The sequence below is a fragment of the Hemitrygon akajei genome, chromosome 8, assembly GCF_048418815.1.
Source record: "Hemitrygon akajei chromosome 8, sHemAka1.3, whole genome shotgun sequence".
NCBI lineage: Eukaryota > Metazoa > Chordata > Chondrichthyes > Myliobatiformes > Dasyatidae > Hemitrygon > Hemitrygon akajei.
Genome location: NC_133131.1, coordinates 131,455,206 through 131,474,935, shown reverse-complemented (window position 1 = coordinate 131,474,935; position 19,730 = coordinate 131,455,206). Strand labels below are relative to the sequence as shown.

The 19,730-nt window shown below is 40.0% G+C and overlaps 1 protein-coding gene across 3 annotated transcripts in view; it reads left to right on the top strand.

The window, feature by feature from the left end:
- dnajc1 (DnaJ (Hsp40) homolog, subfamily C, member 1) overlaps positions 1-19,730 on the top strand; it is a 206,258-nt gene that overhangs the window by 175,401 nt on the left and 11,127 nt on the right. For all 3 annotated transcript variants that reach the window (XM_073054644.1, XM_073054645.1, XM_073054643.1), the window contains 2 exons: positions 17,413-17,461; positions 18,988-19,463. In XM_073054644.1, the coding sequence (XP_072910745.1) occupies positions 17,413-17,461; positions 18,988-19,463 (525 nt within the window). The remainder of the gene's footprint in view (positions 1-17,412; positions 17,462-18,987; positions 19,464-19,730) is intronic.

Genomic DNA, 19,730 nt, shown 5'->3' with positions numbered 1-19,730 from the left:
GATGAAGGGAGAGCCGCAGTAACTGGGTCTCTGACACTCACTCCGGAGCTGTGGCTCAGAAGAGAAGGGGGAAGAAGAGGACTGCACTAGTGATAGGGAATACCATAGTTAGAGGAGTAGACGTGAAGTTCTGTGGACGTGAAAGTAGACCCATAGGTATGTTGCCTCCCAGGTGCTAGGGTTAGGGATGTCTTGGATCGGATCCACAGCCAGAAGTCATGGTATATTTTGGTACCAATGACAGAGGTAGGGAAAGGGAGGAAGTCCTGAAGAGAGAATATAGGGAGCTGGGTAGAAAGCTGGGGAAAAAAGGACCTCCAGAGTAGTAATCTCTGAATTGCTGCCTATGCCATGTGCCAGTGAGGATAAGAATAGGATGACTTGTAGATGAATATGTGGCTGAAGAATTGGTGCAGGGGGACATGGTTTCAGATTCTAGATATTGCAATCTGTCCTGGGGAAGGTGTGACCTGCACAAAAAAGGACAGGTTGCACCTGAACCTGAGTGTTGGAGAGGGTTTAAACTAATTTGGCAGGGGGTTGGGAACCAGAGTGACAGGGCTGAGGATGGGGCAGTTGGTATACAACTCGATGCAGTGTGTAGTGTGACTGAGAAAGGACAGGTAGATGATGGGGCAAAATTGCAGTCAGTGGGATGAGTTGAAGTGTAAAATGGGAGCAAGGTGAATACAGGATGGGTGTTATATTTGAATGCATGCAGTATCAGATTCGGACATGTGTCGTGAAATTTGCAATGAGGTAAATATTATAGCAGTTAGAGATTAGCAGGTATGATGTTGTGGGCATCGCTGAGTTGTGGCTGAAGGAAGTTCATAAGAGCTTGACATTCGAGGACTCATATTGTATTGAAAGGATAGGCAGCTAGCCATGTTGGTAAAATATGAAACCAAATGCTGTGATAAACATGGGAGATTTCAGTATTCAGGTAGATTGGAAAAATTAGGGTTGGTGCTGAATCCCAAGAGATGGGATTTGTAGAATGCCTACAAGATGGCTTTTTAGAGCAGCTTATAGTTGAGCTCACTAGGGGAATGGCAATTTTGGATTGCGTATTATGTAATGAACCAGATTTGATTAGGGAGCTAGTGGTAAAGAAACCCTTAGGAGGCAGTGATCATAATATGATAAAAATTCATCCTGCAGTTTTGAGACGGAGTAGCAAAGATTGAATGTATCAGTATTGAAGTGGAGTAAAGGGAATTATAGAGGCATGAAACAGGAACTGACCAAAGTTGATTGGTAAGGAACACTGTCAAGGATGATGACAGAACTGCAATAATTGGTATTTCAGGGGAAAATTCAGAAGGTGCAGGGAAGATGCAGCCCGAAGATGAAGAAGTATTCTAAAGGGAGGATGAGGCAATTGTGGCTGACAAGAGAAGTCAAAGACAGGATAAAAGAAGAGGGGGCATATAATATAACAAAAATTAGTGGGATGGTAGAGAATTGGAAAGTTTTTCAAAATGAACAGATGGCAACTAAAAAAAAATCCTAAAGATAGAACAGATGAAATATGAAAGTAAGCTAGCTAATAACACAAACGAGGATACAAAAAGTTTTTTTTAGCTATACAGAGTTAAAAAAAGAGACTAAAGTGCATATTGGACCACTGGAAAATGAAGCTGGACAGATAGTAATGGGGAACAAAAAATTGCAGATGAACTTAATAAATATTTTGTGCCAGTCTTCACTGTGGAAGACACCAGCAGTATGCCAGAAATGTGAGTGTGTCAGGGGGCAGAACTGAGTGCTTTTGCTATTTAAAAGGAGGTGCTTGGGAAGCTGAATGGCCTGAGGCTAGATAAGTCACCTGAACCAGATTGTCTCTCCAGATTTCTCCAAGAGGTGGCTGAAGAGATTGTGGAGGTATTAGTAGTGATCTTTTAAGGACCACTAGATTCTGGAATAGCTCCAGAGAACTGTAAATTGCAAATGTCACTCCACACATTAAGAAGGGAGGGAGGCAGAAGAAAGGAAATTGTAGGCCAGTTAGCCTGACTACAGTAGTTGGGAAAATGTTGGAGTCCATTACTAAGGATGAGGTTTTAGGTACTTGGAGGTACAAGGCCAAAGTCAGCATGGTTTCCTTAAGGGGAAATCTTGCTTGACATATCGTTGAAATTCTTTGAGGAAATAACAGGCAGGATAGACTAAGGAATGTCATTGGATGTTGTTTTCTTGGGTTTTCAAAAGCCTTTGACTGGTGACACACTTGAGGCTGCTTAACAAGATATCAGCATTGATAGAAAACTGACTGGCAGCAGGCAAATAGGAATACAAGGGTTGGATTCCAGTAACCAGTGATGTTCTGCAGGGGTTGGTGCTGTGACCACTTCTTTTCACATTATATGTGAGTGTTTTGGCTGAAGGAATTTATGGCTTTGTGGACGATACGAAGCTAGGTGGGGGGAGAAGGTAGTGGTGAGGAAGCAGGATGTCTGCAGGAGGACTTGGACAATTGGGAGAATGGGCAAAGTGGCAGATGGAATATAATGTGGAGAAGTGTATGGTCATGCACTTCATAAGGAGGAATAAAGGTGTGGACTTTTTTCTAAATAGATAGAAAATTTTGAAAAAAAATCAGAGATTCAAATTGATTTGGGAGCCCTTGTTGAGTTGGCAAATGCAATTTTAGCATTCATTTCAAAACTAGAATACCAAAGCATGGATATAATACTGAAGGTTTATAATGAATAGGGTTGAGAGGGATAATAAATCTGCCATGATGGAATGGCAGAGCAAGCTCGATAGGCTTAATTCTGCTCTTATGTTTTATTGTCTCAAGGTTGAGAATCATAAAAATGATATAAGAGGGAGGGAGGTATCTGGCCCATTGAGTCCATGGAATCCAGCTCATCCTGCTTTATGCCTATAGCCCTAGAGAACTTTTCCAGTTCTCTTCAGAACACTAAATGTATTTTCTTCTTTGATAATTAAGAACAGCTTTCTCTATTTCCAATCTAAAATTCAGCAAGCTACCAAACAAAGTTTTTTTAAAATTAAAAATACAATCTTAAGAGCTACAGGTAACCCCTACTTTTAATAGATCAGTTAAAGAGAAAGGCATATATTTTTCAATGCTATGCACATTTCTTTACATTCACAAACATTGATTTGTGCATGAGGGTGTTGGAGTTAACACATGCCTATGTTGTTATTGCTAATATTGTATTAAGTAAGTGAAAAGGAAATATAATGCAGAGTACAGAATACCTGTTCCTGATATTTGACCATTTAACCATGGCTCTGAAGACCACATTTGGGTAATTCAAAAAAATGTACAAAAAAAACAAGGAGCCCTAATGAAGGATCTAGGCCTGAAACATGAACTCTTTATTCCTCTCCATAGATGCTGCCTGACTTGCTGAGTTGCTCCAGCATTTTACGTGCTTTATTCTGGATCAGCAGCGTTTGCAGTATCTATTGTGTTCACAAAAAAAACGATTGTGCTTTTTTTCAAAAACTTGGCTGTTCATCCATTTCATGCTCCCCCAAGTCAAGATGCTGGATATATTTTCTCTCTGTCCACCTTCAAAACCTCGCCCACAACCTCATCTTGGCTCTGCAATTCCTCAAGTTCACATGTTGAAAAAAATCTGAGATTGAGACTGAGGCAAGGGTGATAACTTCAGGAATCTTGCAGCTCAAAGTCAAGTTTATTGTCAAATGTACAAGCGCATGTATTCTTAGGTGCAATGAAAAACTTGATACAGAACATTCACAAGAGAAGCATAAATTAAACATAGAGTATACACAACTTTTACAAGAAATAACATAATTAGAACAAGAGCAAAGTCAATATAGTGCAAAGTGGTCATGTGTTGCTATACTGAGGTAGTGATTAGGGTTGTGCAGGTTGGTTCATGAACTGAGTGGTTGAACTCATTGTTAGAAGCCTTGATAGAGTTCTTTGGAATTGCGGCTAATAAGATACCCACTCTGTCTAGCCTTGACATTGTGTGCACTGAAGACTAGATAGCCAGCAATGGAAGTGTAGTTCTTGGGACACATTTTCAGCTGCAGCTTCCCCAGTATTGGTAACCACGCTGACAGCATCACTAGTTGCTCCTTTAAAGGATCTGTGCCTATCTAAAAGATTTCCTGTCCAGCTTTCACAACTTTCAGGTTGGGGAATCCTTCCACGTTACAGGATGTGGGTGTAGACAATCTGTTATCGCTCAGTCGGCGTCAATACCTGCACATAGAGTTTAATGTGCTACGTGACACTCTGATGTCTAACCTGTAGTTGATCTTAGTATTCTTGCTTCCAGGGAGAGCCACTTCAACTTAAGGGAAGGGAAAAAGACTAGAGCAAATGGGAAAGGTAAATGGTGCAAACATACAGTGCATCAAAGAAGAATTCAGCCCCCACAAATATTTTAGCATTTTACTCTCATTTTTTAAAGTTAAATATATTGGAGTAGGATTTTTGAGCTAATCTATAAAGCATAGACATCATGTCGAAAGCGTAAGAAAAATTCCAAAATCTGTCAACAATTTACTAAAAATTAAAAACAAAGATTGTGGGACTGTAAAAGTATTCATCCCCTTTAATAACTATGCTAACTTTCCTCGGGTACAATTTGTATAAAAATTCGAGCTTTCAATGAATTCATGAGAATAAATATCCCATCTCTCTGTAAGGTCCACAATATGGTAAATTTTCAACAGACCAAACTGAAATGATAATAGAGAAGAACATATCTGTGGAAGGGTACAAGACCAATCTCCAAGCCACTGAATATACCTCGGACTTGGTGCAGTCCATTGTGAAAAAAATATGAACCACAGTCAAGCTGCCCCTCTGAACTTAGACAGTGTAAAAGAATTGCATTTGTAAGACTGGCTACTGCGAGGCCAGCCATCACTGAGGGAGCTGCAGAAGTCAGTGGCTGTGAATGGAGATGAAGTTCATGGCTCCACAATCAAAAAGGCCTTGTGTAAAAATGGTTCATAAGCCAGAATGTCGTAAAGTGAAGAAGCAATTACCATTTATTTATATGGGGAAAATTTGTGAGCGTTCGCAGACCCAAAAAAAACCTATAAATCATGCCAAATAACGCATAAAACCTAAAATAACAGTAACATATAGTAAAAGCAGGAATGATCTGATAAATACACAGCCTATATAATGTAGGAATACTTTTCTGCAATTATTGCAGCTGTCCACCGCAGCGAATATCTCACGCAAGTGCTCTCAGCAGCACTTGCGGCAAGAACACACGGCGCAAGCGCTCCCGGCAAAAGCACTCTTTCCAGTAACCTTTAAGCTACAAAGCTACCAAGTAACACATAAAAATACACAGCCTATATAAAGTAGAAATAATTTATGTACAGTGTAGTTTCACTTACCAGAATCAGGAAGACGGTGAACACACTGATGGTGTGTTAGACTCAGTCGTCGGAGGTTGGGATGGTGGGAGGTAGAGGAGACTGGGGTGTCATCTCATCATCGTCTGTTTCCATCAGGGCAGGCAAGTCACCTTCTTCTATATCTGCCTGCCTCGATGTTGAAGGTTGAGTTTCGTCGCCTGCTGTGGCTGATGTGGAAGGCTTGAAAAACGACAGTATGCATGACTGCTTTGCCTCGCGCATTTTTCTATCATACAGTTCTTTGTAAGCACTCAAACCATCCTGCAAGTATGCCCTAAACCTACGTACCCTTTCAAAATTAAAGTTGTACTTTTCAGCAACCATTGCAACATTGTCAATCGCAGCGAAAATCTCACACAATTGCTTCACGTTCAGTTCCTGGACGACTTCACTTTTGGGCCGTTCGCTACTGCGTTCGGTTTCAATTGTTATCCTTTCCTCTTCATCAGCTCTTCATCTCTCAGTTCTTGGTCATGGGATGCCAGAACCTCTTCAACATCATCTTCATCAACTTCCACAAACCCTTAGCCAAACTCACTATATCCTTACTTTGTTCACCACGATGGAAACACTTAATTATGTCTAGTTTTACGCTAAGTGAAACACCCTTACCCGCTCTTTTAGGCTTTTCCAATACCTTAGACCTCATCTTGCTAACGGATGCAAAAAATAAATCTACATAAAGTACAGATGCTCACAGGCACGTGTTTAAGCAATGCCAGCTAGAATGCAGTTCAGGGGGAGGAGCTCGGCTGCTTTCGTAACAGTGAAAACACCTTCTGTTAGCGAAAACAAGAAACTATTGTAGGCCTTTTGTAACAGCGAGGTGACGTAGAGCGAACGTTCAAAAAACGGGGGACACCTATATATATAAATGATATTGCTGGAAATTCTCAGTCAATCAGTTCACAAAGGTGGAAAAGGTAAATCTGTGTTGGATGACTGAAGTATTCTGTAAAGCAATCATTTTACAAGGATAAGCCTGAGATTTGAATTGGTTTATTAATGTCACATATACAGTGAAAAACTTGTATACTGTCTATACTGATCATGTCATTGCCTTGTACATAAGTAAAATGTGTCGTTTGTGTCAATGACCAGCACAATCCAAGGATGTGCTGGGGGCAACCTGCAAGTGTTGCCATGCTTCTGGCACCAACAAAACTCACTAACTATAACCCATACGTCTTTGTAATGTGGGAGGAAACCGAAGCACCTGGTGGAAGCCCATGTGTCATGAGGAGAAAGTACAGATTGTTTATAGACAGTGACAGGAATTAAATCCTGATCCTCTGATCACTGGTGTCGTAACACATTATGCCTCCCGCTAGAGTGATAGAGTAGGAGGGACCAGAGGAGGAGGTGTTGCATTACTTGTCCGAGAAAATCTTATGGCGGTGCTTTGGAAGGATAGATTAGAGAGCTCCTCTAGGGAGACTATTTGGGTGGAATTGAGGAATGGGAAAGGTGTAGTAACACTGTTAGGAGTGTATTATAGGCCACCTAATGGGGAGCGTGAGTTGGAAGAGCAAATGTGTAAGGAGATAGCAGATATTTGTAGTAAACACAAGGTGGTGATTATGGGAGATTTTAATTTTCTACACATAGATTGGGAAGCTCATTCTGTAAAAGGGCTGGATGGTTTAGAGTTTGTGAAATGTGTGCAGGATAGTTTTTTGCAACAATATATAGAAGTACCGACTAGAGATGGGGCAGTGTTGGATCTCCTGTTAGGGAATGCGATAGGTCAGCTGACAGGTGTATGTGTTGGGGAGCACTTCGGGTCCAGTGATCACAATAGCATTAGCTTCAATATAATTATGGAGAAGGACAGGACTGGACCTAGAGTTGAGATTTTTGATTGGAGAAAGGCTAACTTTGAGGAGATGTGCAGGGATTTAGAGAGAGTGGATTGGGTCAAGTTGTTTTATGGGAAGGATGTAATAGAGAAATGGAGGTCATTTAAGGGTGAAATTATGAGGGTACAGAATCTTTATGTTCCTGTTAGGTTGAAAGGAAAGGTTAAAGGTTTGAAAGCGCCATGGTTTTCAAGGGATATTAGAAACTTGGTTCGGAAAAAGAGGGATGTCTACAATAGATATAGGCAGCATGGAGTAAAGGAATTGCTCGAGGAATATAAAGAATGTAAAAGGAATCTTAAGAAAGAGATTAGAAAAGCTAAAAGAAGATACGAGTTTGGTTTGGCAAATAAGGTGGAAGTAAATCCAAAAGGTTTCTACAGTTATATAAAAAGCAAGAGGATAGTGAGGGATAAAATTGGTCCCTTAGAGAATCAGGGTGGTCAGCTATGTGTGGAGCCGAGGGAGATGGGAGAGATTTTGAACGATTTCTTCTCTTCAGTATTCACTAAGGAGAAGGATATTGAATTGTGTAAGGTGTGGGAAACAAGTAAGGAAGTTATGGAACCTATGACAATTAAAGAGGTGGAAGTACTGGCGCTTTTAAGAAATTTAAAAGTGGATAAATCTTCGGGTCCTGACAGGATATTCCCCAGGACCTTGAGGGAAGTTTGTGTAGAGATAGCAGGAGCTCTGACGGAGATCTTTCAGATGTCATTAGAAACGGGGATTGTGCCGGAGGATTGGCGTATTGCTCATGTGGTTCCATTGTTTAAAAAGGGTTCTAGAAGTAAGCCTGGCAATTACAGACCTGTCAGTTTGACATCAGTGGTGGGTAAATTAATGGAAAGTATTCTTAGAGATAGTATTTATAATTATCTGGATAGACAGGATCTGATTAGGAGTAGCCAGCATGGATTTGTGCGTGGAAGGTCATGTTTGACAAACCTTATTGAATTTTTTGAAGAAGTTACGAGGAATGTTGACGAGGGTAAGGCAGTGGATGTAGTCTATATGGACTTCAGCAAGGCCTTTGACAAAGTTCCACATGGAAGGTTAGTTAAGAAGGTTCAGTCGTTAGGTATTAATGCTGGAGTAATAAAATGGATTCAACAGTGGCTAGATGGGAGATGCCAGAGAGTAGTGGTGGATAATTGTTTATCGGGATGGAGGCCGGTGACTAGCGGGGTGCCTCAGGGATCTGTTTTGGGCCCAATGTTGTTTGTAATATACATAAATGATCTGGATGATGGATTAGTAAGTATGCCGATGATACTAAGGTAGGAGGTGTTGTGGATAATGAAGTGGGTTTTCAAAGCTTGCAGGGAGATTTATGCTGGTTAGAAGAATGGGCTGAATGTTGGCAGATGGAGTTTAATGCTGAGAAGTGTGAGGTTCTACATTTTGGCAGGAATAATCCAAATAGAACATACAGGGTAAATGGTAGGGCATTGAGGAATGCAGTGGCACAGAGAGATCTAGGAATAACAGTGCATAGTTCCCTGAAGGTGGAGTCTCATGTAGATAGGGTGGTGAAGAAGGCTTTTGGAATGCTGGCCTTTATAAATCAGAGCATTGAGTACAGAAGTTGGGATGTAATGTTAAAATTGTACAAGGCATTGGTAAGGCCAAATTTGGAATATTGTGTACAGTTCTGGTCACCGAATTATAGAAAAGATATCAATAAATTAGAGAGAGTGCAGAGACGATTTACTAGGATGTTGCCTGGGTTTCAGCACTTAAGTTACAGAGAAAGGTTGAACAAGTTAGGTCTCTATTCATTGGAGCGTAGAAGGTTGAGGGGGGATTTGATCAAGGTATTTAAAATTTTGAGAGGGATAGATAGAGTTGACGTGAATAGGCTGCTTCCATTGAGAGTAGGGGAGATTCAAACGAGAGGACATGATTTGAGAGTTAGGGGACAAAAGTTTAAGGGAAACACGAGGGGATATTTCTTTACTCAGAGAGTGATAGCTGTGTGGAATGAGCTTCCTGTAGAAGTAGTAGAGGCCAATTCAGTTGTGTCATTTAAGGTAAAATTGGATAGGTATATGGACAGGAAAGGAGTGGAGGGTTATGGGCTGAGTGCGGGTAGGTGGGACTAGGTGAGATTAAGAGTTCGGCACGGACTAGGAGGGCCGGAATGGCCTGTTTCTGTGCTGTGATTGTTATATGGTTATGCTACTGTGTCACTCAGTATATTAAATTGTAGAGGAAGTCCAGTGCAAGTCCATCAGTGAGGTAGGTTGAGGTCCAGAGATATCACGTTACATCGCTGAAGAGCTGCATGGAGGGGGTAGTTGGTTTTCGTGATGTACTGAGTAGTTTCTACAACTCTGCAGCTTCTTGTGGTCATGTTGCCACACTGCGGATGCATCCGGATAGGATGCCTTCTGAGGTGAATTGATAAACGTTAATGCAGGTCAAAGGTGACATGGCAAATTTCTTTAGCCTCCTTAGGAAGTCGAGCCACTGATGAGCTTTCTCTGCTATGGTGTCCAAGTGATTGGACCAGGACAGGCGACTGGTGATATTCACACTTAGGAACCTTTCAATTCTAATGAAGGGTCAACACCCTAAATGATTAATTCTGTTTCTTTCTCCATGGATACCACATGACCTGCTGAGTATCTGCAGCTGTTTCTGTTTTTATTTCAGATTCTGGAAATATCCGTACTGTGTTTTCAGTGAAATATTGGTACTCAGTTTATCTGGTTGTGTATAATCAGGAATTTTTTTATTTATTGCTATCTATTCTGTATAATGCAAATAGTTTGATATTTACAGTTTTTAACCAGCTCAATAGTGCAAACTATTGCTGAAGAATTAGTCATAAGGCATTAAGTTTAAAAAGAAATGCCAGAAAAACATAGAATTGTTTTATGTGGCTTTGCCTTTTAGTATTTATTTATTTATTTATTTCATCAGATTTTCACTTAAACCAATTTGCTTTTCTTTCAGTTGAAACTCAGTTGTTGACTAATTACCTGTACTAACATACTCTTTGTGACTTCTAACATCTGTTCTTTGACCCATTTTCAGATTTGCATTGTAGCTTCAGGCTTAATCCTCATTCCTATCCTACTATTCCTGGTACCGTGATTGTGTGACAAACATCTGACCTGTTATTCTTCAGTTTATTTTTTGAAAAAGGACATGAATTTAATTGTCTGCCAGGCTGACCAGACTGCAATGTGATTATTAACTACCCTTGTGCTAAATTAGAGGCAGGGACAGCTTGAATGACTTAGTTGTAAAGTAATATCATATTTTCAACTCTGAGCATGTAAGCTGATTCCGTTCCCCTCTGCGGTCATTAATCTCCTGTATTCAGACCTTGATAGCAAGCTGATGGGATTTGCTGTCCATGCAGATAAGAGAGTCGGGAAGGAAACAAAACAACAGACAGGTGGGCCGATGCTAGCAGACCTTTCTAATTAGTGTAAAGCTTGACACTGTGTGGCAAAAAGGATTTGAGTTGGATACGCTGTCCCACATGCCCTTTAAAACAATAAGAATGAGGCATGATTAACAGCTTTTGTCCTAAACAATTTGGAAAATGCTGTCACTATGTATGAAAATGAAATATACTTTTTAGAAATTTATCATTGTGCTGTTTTCTGGGGAGCAATCTTTAAGATCTCTTCTGGGGAAGTTATGACAGGTTACACCTGAACCCGAGGAGGACCTTAGTTTTTAAACTAAGTTGGCGGGGGATGTGAAGTGGAGTGATGGGGCTGAGGATGGGACCAATGATATACAAGTTAATGCAGTGTAGTAGTGAGACTGTGAGGAAGGACAGGCAGATGAAAGAGCAGAATCACAGTCAGTGGGATGAGTTAAAGTGCAAGAGGGCCAAAATCAAGAAGGGTGATGACTTACAGGAACAAAGATGTGATATTTTAATACACGCACCATAAGGAATAAGGCAGATGATCTTGTAGTGCAGTTAGAGGTTGGCAGGTGTGACATTGTAGGCATCACCTAGTCATGGCTGAAAGAAGATAATGGTTGGGAGCTTAACCTCCAAGGAATCACATTCTATTGCAAGGACAAGCAGGAAGGCAGGGGATGGAGTGGCTCTGTTGGTAAAAATAATGAAATCAAATCCTTAGATGTGACATAGGATCAGAAGATGTAGAAGCCTTATAGGTAGAGTTAAGAAACTGTGAGGATATAAAGACCTTGATGTGAGTTATATACAGACCCCCAAACAGTAGCCAGTATGTGGGATATACATTTCAACAAGAAATACAAAAGGCATGCAATAAGGGCAATGTTAGCATTGTCATGGGGGATTTCAATTTGCAGGTAGATTAGGAAAATCAGGTCAGTACTCAATCCTAAGAGAGGAAATTTGTAGAGTACCTACAACATGGCTTTTTAGAGCAACTTGTGGCGAGGCTGGTAGGGGAAAAGCAATTCCAGATTGTGTCCAGTGTAATAAACCAGATTTAATTAGAGAGCTTAAGGTAAAGGAACTCTTAGGAAGTAGTGATCATAATAGGATAGAATTCACCCTGCAGTTTGAGAAGGAGAAGATAAAGTCAGATGTATCAGTATTATAGTAAAGGGAATTATAGAGGCATGAGAGCGGACCTGACTAAAGTTAATTGGAAGGGGACACTAGCAGGGATTATGGTAGAACAACAATGGCCCGAGTTTCTGGGGACAATTCAAAAAGTGCAGGATAGATCATCCCAAAGATAAAGTAGCATTCTAAAGAGAGGATGAGGCAACCCAACCGTGGCTGACAAGAGAAGTCAAATACACCATATATCAAAAGAGAGGGCATATAGTATTGCAAATATTAGTGAGGAGTTAGAGGATTGGGAAGCATTTAAAAGCTATCAGAAGGCAACTAAAAAAGCCATAAGGAGAGAAAAGATAAAAAATGAAAGTAAAGGAGGATGTCAACAGTTTTGACAGATGTATAAAGAGTAAAAGAGAGGCAAGAGTGGATATTGGATAACTGGGGAATGACATTGAAGAGGTAGTAATGGGGGAACAAAAATGGCAGATGAACCTAATAAGTATTTTACGCCAGTCTTCACTGCGGAAGAAACTAGTTGTATACTAGAAATTCAAATGTCGGGACAAAAGTGAGTAGTTGCTATTACTAAGGAGAAGATGCTTGAGAAGCTGAAAGGTCTGAAGTTAGATAAGTCACCAGGACCAGATAGACTACACACCAGAGTTCTGAAAGAGGTAGCTGAAGAGATTGTGGAGGGATTAGTAGTGATCTTTCATGATCATTAGATTATCGAATAGTTTCGGAGGACTGGAAAATTGCAAATGTCACTCCAAGCTTTAAGAAGGCAGAGAGGCAGAAGAAAGGAAATTACAGGCCAGTTAGCCTGACCACAGTGGTTGGGAAGATGTTGGATTGCTTGTTAAGGATAAGGATTCAGGATACTTGGAGATACATGACAAAGTAGGCCGAAGTCAGCATGGTTTTCTAAGGGGAAATCTTGCCTGACAAATGTGTTAGAGTTCTTTAAGGAAGTAACAGGCAGAATTGACAAAGGAGAATCAATGAATGTTATTTACTTGGATTTTCAGAAGGCCTTTGACAAAATTGCACACGAGACTTTGTAACAAGATAAGAGCCTTTGGTAATACAGGAAAGATACTTGCATGGTTAGAAAATTGGCTGACTGGCAGTAGGCAGAGAGTGAGAATAAAGGGAGTCTTTTCTGGTTGGCTGCTGGTGACTGCAGATGTTTTGCAGGGGTCAGTATTCAGACTGCTTCTTTTCACTTTAAATGTCAGAATTTTGGATGAAGGAATTTATGGCTTTCTTCCAAGTTTGAGGATGGTACAAAGATAGGTGGATGGGCATATTGTGTTATCAAAGCAGGGGGACTGCAGAAGGACTTGTACAGATTTAGAGAATGGGCAAAGAAGTGGCAGATGGAATATAGTGCAGAGAAATGTATGGTCGTGCACTGTGGTGGAAGGAATAAAAGCATAGAGGGATCAGAAGTGGAGAGAGTGAGCAGCTTCCAGTTCCTGGGTGTCAAGATCTCTCAGGATCTAACCTGGTCCCAACATATTGATGTAGTCATAAAGAAGGCAAGACAACAGCTATACTTTATTAGGAGTTTGAAGCAACTCAAAAACTTCTATAGTTGTACAGTGGAGAGCATTCTGACAGGCTGCATCACTGTCTGATACGGAGGGGCTACTGCACAGGACCAAAAGAAGCTGCAGAAGGTTGTAAATCTAGTTGGCTGCATCTTGGGCACTAGCCTACAAAGTACCCGGGACATCTTTAGGGAGTGGTGTCTCAGAAAGGCAGCGTCCATTATTAAAGACCTCCAGCACCCAGGGCATGCCCTTTTCTCACTGTTACCATCAGATAGGAGGTACAGAAGCCTGAAGGCACACACTTAGTGATGTAGGAACAGCTTCTTCCCCTCTGCCATCTGATTCCTAAATGGACTTTGAAGCTTTGGATGCTACCTCACTTTTTTTTAATATACAGTATTTCTGTTTTTGCACACTTTTTAATAATCTATTCAATATACATAACCAGGAGAAAATTCAAAAATCAGAGGTATCAAGGGATTTCAGAGTTCTTGTGCAGGATTCCTTAAAGGTTAACTAGCAGGTTGAGTTTATGGTAATGAAGACAAGTGCAATGTTAGCATTCATTTTAAGAAGTCAAGAATATAAGAGCAAGGATATAATACTGAGGCTTTATAAGGCATTGGTCAGACTGCATTTGGAATATTATGAGCAGTTTTGGGCCCCTTATCTAAGAAAAGATGTGCTGGTATTGGAGCATATTCAAAGGAGGTTCACAAAAATGGTTCTGGATTGAAAGGCTGTCCCAATATCCACTCTCTCCTCTCTTTAATTCTTCGTGTTTCTGAATTTTTTTGTATCTTCCTTTATATTATTGGCTAGTTTACCTTCATATTTCATCTTGACTCTCCTTATGGATTTTATATTGTCTTTTGGTTTTTTAAAAACTATCCAATCCTCGAATTTCCCACTAATTTTTGTATACTATATGCCCTCTTTTTTTGCTTTACCTAGTTCTGATAGTCTGTCCTGATCTAACCATGTTGATTTCATGACCAAGAAAACTCACCAACGCCTCTACTTCAAGCAGCCAATCAAATTTGGCATATCCCTGTCGACTCTTCCCAATTTTTATCAATGCACCATAGAAAGTATACTGTCTGGATGCATATTGGCTTAGTATGGCAACTGCTCTACGTGTGACAGCAAGAAACTGCTAGGAGTTGTGGACACAGCTCAGCATATCACAGGAACCAGCCTTCTGTCTATGGACTCTGTGTATACCTCAGCACAATCAACACCCGCCCCCCCCCCCCCCCCACACACACACCCAGGCTGAACATTTGCTCTACTCCCCTCCCCCATCAGACAGAAGATGCAAAAGCCTGAAAGCATATACCAGCAAGTTTAAAAGGACAACTTCCATCCCACTGTTACTCGATTCTTGAATGGACCTTTTACATGATAAGATGGCCTCACAGTCTACTTTGTTATGATCTCACATTTACTCGTTTACTTGCACTGCACTTTTTGGAAGCTTTTGCGTTTTTGTGCATTGTTATTGTTTTACAATGTAAAACAATATTGTGACTGTGTAGCTAAGCACAGCTCCAATGCCATATACAAGTTTGCTGATGACACCATTCTCATCGGCTGAATCAAAGGTGGTGATGAATCACCATATAGGAGAGAGATTGAAAATCTGGTTGAGTGGTACCATGACAGCGACCTCTTAGCCGATGCCAACCAGACCAAGTAGCTGATTATTGACTTCAGGAGAACATCCATCATCAGGAACCCCCCCACCACACAGGACATGCTCTCGCTGCTGCCATCAGGAAGAAGGTACAGGCACCACAGGACACTCACCACCAGATTCAGGAACAGTTATTACCTCTCAACCATCAGGCTCTTGAACCAAAGAGGATAATTCTACTTGCCCCATCTTTGAAATGTTTCCACATCCTATGGACTCACTTTCAAGGACTCTTCTCATGTTCTCTTTTTATTGCTTATTTATCATTATTATTTCGTTCTTTTTGTATTTATACAGTTTGCTGTCTTCTGCACTCCAGTTGAATGCCCAAGTTGGTACAATAAATCATTGATTCTTTTGTGGTTATTATTCAATTATAGATTTATTGGGTATGGCTGCAGGAAATGGATTTTAGGTTTGTATATGGTGACATATGAACTTTGATAATAGATTTACTTTGAACTTTATTCTCGCTCAATACACTGTTTAATGATTTGATCTGTATGAACAGTATTCACAACAAGCTTTGCACTGTATCTTGGTACATGTGACCATAATAAATCAGTCCCAATGCCAAAAAGATGTATAAAGTTGCTGGCAAACGGAATTAAATTATGTGCCATGTAATGCAAACTATGTGCATGCATGTAGAAATAAAGAAATCCTGTAGAAGTAGAATGGATCAGAAAAATATTTTAGACACACTTAAGTCAGTCTTTTCATAATGAAAATTGAACTTTTGCACATTTTTTTTACATATAGTAGGCGACTACCATAAATAGATCTGTACAATGTAAGAATTCAGATAAGTGTGTATATTCATCAATGTCATATTGTAGTTTTACAGAGGGAGCACTTATTCAGAGTTAACCCGAGTATAGTCCTATGAGATTTTAAAATAACCTGTTTGACAGCTGTGAATTTTGTAAATTTTTGAAGTTACTTCATTTTGCATCAGTATATACAGTGTACTTTAATATATTTTGGTGTGGCTAAAAACATTTGATAAGTAAGGTAATTGTGCATATTTTTATGTAAAGCCTGTTCAGCCCTAAATACTATCTTGTTTTAACCATTTATTGTCCTGTTAAAAAAAATATATTTGCAAAAAGGCCATTGGCAGAATGACCTTACTGCAAAAATATATAGTGCGTGTAATGTAGTGTAATTTTCTCTGTAGTGCAGATAGAAATTTACCTAGTCTAGTGCCTACTAATGCAGTTTCTGTAATAGTTAAATAGAAAAGTATTTAAATCACACAGTTTGGTTCACTTACCAACTGGTTGCAAGTACTCCCATTTCTAAGGCTGAGGCAGAGTAGGTACAAGTCCTTTTGCAGCACAGTCCAAGCTAGCCGTCAATGTGTTTTAATTTCAAAATACAGAATATTAAAGCGAACGTTTTCATTTTAAGCCATGTTGCTTCCATTTACTTAACATTAACATCAGTTATCTTTTGCATACAACTACTGAGCAAGTAGTACGTGCGATTTTAACTCTGATTCTAGTCACTCAGCATGCAAAGGCAGGAAGACTCTGGGCTGCAGCATTTGCCTGTAGAGCTTTTGCAGTGGCTGCAAGCGTGTTCAATTTGTCTTGCAGCGCATTATGTTGGACCTTACAGCATTCCTGCTTACATCACCCATTTATGGTGAAAACCATCTTTTGGAAAACAAGTGATTTTTGCTCAGTCTGAAGGATATCTTTCCCCAAGTTGGATGGTTCTTTGGCAGCAGTTTATCCTTGTCTTGGTGCCCATTTCTGGACACAGTACGTACAGAACAGGTGATTGTGTTTTGTAAGTATTTGGGATAAACATAGCTAAATGTTCTACACCTTTTCTCAGTTCTTCCTGGCAAAGGAGTCTCCCATCCATTGAGGCTGTCAAAGGCAGTAGGGGTTGTCATTGATTTTTTTCCTTTGCCCATTTGTAAAAGTTCTCCAAGTACTTAGTGTTATGGAAGAGTTTTCTCCAGATAAAACATGAATCCCATAGACATCCTTAACTCTTTCAAATTGGTAGTGCAAGTTGCCTTCAGATTTGGTTGTCTTGTAGGAATGAATGTTTTTAACTCTTTTCCACACCGTCTCCCTTGCTTCCCCCTCTTCCCCCCCTTGTTTATTCCCCTTTCCTCTCTGCCAGCCTCCGTTCATTGTTTATAATTTTCTTTGTTGCCATTACTTCATTGTCTTTTGATGGTCTTCAGGTCTCTGCATCACAAGCATCAGCCATTTTGTAATTCTCCTGAATTCTGTGGGGGTGGGGGTGGAATAATGGATCCAAAATTGTTCAGTTAACCATATTTTAAAATGTTCCAACATATTTGATTTTGATTGCTTGATGAATTGTAAATTACTTTTTGTTTCAAATTAGGTTACAACAAAAGCTAAGCAAGTCAAGGACTTTGTTTCAACTACACCAGGTATGTGTAATATGTTATATTTTAATAGAAGTGCAACACACACAAACCGTGGAGGACCTCAGCAGGAAATGAATAAACAGTTGACCTTTTGGGCCGAAACCCTTAAATAGGACTGGAAAGGAAGGATGAAGATGCCAGAATAGGAAGATAAGGGGGAGGTGAAGAAGGGCAAGCTAGAAGGTGATAGGTGAAGCTAGGTGAATGGGAGAGGGGGGGATGAAGTAAGAAGCTGGGAGGTGATGCAAGTTGTTCATTTAAGCTTCTTCAGTATACTAGGAATGGCCACAGGAAATTTAAAAAAAATTGAGCATTTAGAAGAGATGTGCTGGCATTGGAGAGGGTCCAAAGGAGGTTCACAAGGATGATTCCAGGAATGAAAGGGTTATCGTACGAGGAATGTTTGATGGCTCTGGGTCTGTACTCGCTGTAATTTAGAAAGATATGGGGGGAATCTCATTGAAGTGCAGAAAATGTTGAATGTTGAAAGGACTAGACAGAGTAGATGTGGAAAGGTTGCTTCCCATGGTGGGAGAGTCTAGGACAAGAGGGCACAGCCTCTGGATAGAAGGGTATCCATTCAAAACAGCGATGTGGAGAAATGTCTTTAGTCGGAGGATGGTGAATTTGTGGTATTTGTGGAGCCCAAGTCGTTTGGTGTATTTAAGGCAGAGATTGATAGGTTCTTGATTGGACACGGCATCAAAGGTTATGGGGAGAAGGCAGAGAAATGGGGTTGAGGAGGAGAAAAGTAAAGGATCAGCCATGATTAAATGGTGGAGCAGACTTGATGGGCCAATTGGCCTAATTCTGCTCCTATGTCTTATGGTCTGACACTCCTTTCTAAAATTCCTTCACATTGGTAAAATCCCTAGTCCTAACATGTTAGTTTATTTTTCTGCACTTCAATGATTGTGATTTTAGTTACTCGTATAGCATTTGCAATTGAAAAATTAGGATACATTTCAGATTGCTTCTTGGAAGCATGAATTTGAGTTTTTTTTTTTCTTTCCCATCATCTTACAGGCTACATTATGCAGACTATGGCCAGCAGTTCCCTTTGAAGTATTTAGTCAATCACAGAGGAATTCTCTGACTTGCATAAACCTATGAAGTTGCAGATGACAAAGTTTTCGGCACAGAATGAGGTCCATTAGGTCCACATGTCATGCAACTAAAACTTCATTCTATGCAGGTCCAACAGTAGAGCCGGTCATGCTGGGACTCGGCATTGCAACGGCAACTTTTGTACCGTGTTTCTGTCAGTGTAATCTGATGAAGAATTTAGAATCTCTGTTTCTCTGATTCCTAGATGAGTGACTATAAGAAAGAAGGAACTTTTTAATGTTTTTTAATTATTTCTTTGTGTTTTAACATCAAAGACTGGCTCACTTCTTATCCATAAACTTCACATCATGACAATTGTGATCCATTTGAATACAAAGTCTTTCCGATACTTACTAAAGCACAATTGTGGTGAGCATTGGTATATATGTGTCCTGATCATGCTTGTGTTTTTTTAAAATCAGGAACAGTGAAACTATTTGAACTGAAGTCTGCACCTCTGAATTTAAAGAGTGCTAAACGTGAAACAACTTTACCTGACCATATAATCACTAAAAGGGATGAGGAGATTGAAGAAGAAGACAGTGAAAGGCTTGAAAATGAGGATGATCCAAGTAACTACGTTGACAGACTGACCACAGAAACCAAGCCTCGGAAACGGAAAAATACTAAAATACCTGAGCAAACTTACATGATCCAAGAAGAAATTGAACAGAAACATAAAGGAAAGCGCCAGAGAGACTTTGACAATATAGATTTGGAAGATGATGAGAGTGATGAAGAGAAGAAAAGAAAGGGGCGAGCTCGAGCTTCAGAAGAAGCTACTGAAATGTGGAATCAAAATCAACAAAAATTGCTTGAACTAGCCTTACAGCAGTATCCAAAGGGGACTTCTGAACGCTGGGACAAAATAGCAAAATGTGTTCCAGGAAAAACAAAGGTAATTTGTCTGTTTTGTCATCAGAAAATCTGGGGCCATTGAAATTGGCTGACAATATCGCTGTACAAAAGTGACTTCTGTTTGTTCTTGGTATCACCTAATAATTTGAAATGTACAAGAGCATAAGTAATGGGGGAGGATTAGATTCCTCAGCATTTCACTGAGTCTGTTTTACCATTCAACTAGATCTTGGTCATGGTCAATATCTAAACGCTATTTTCATTATTTCCTTGTTACCTTTTGAATCCTTTAATATTCTAAGACATA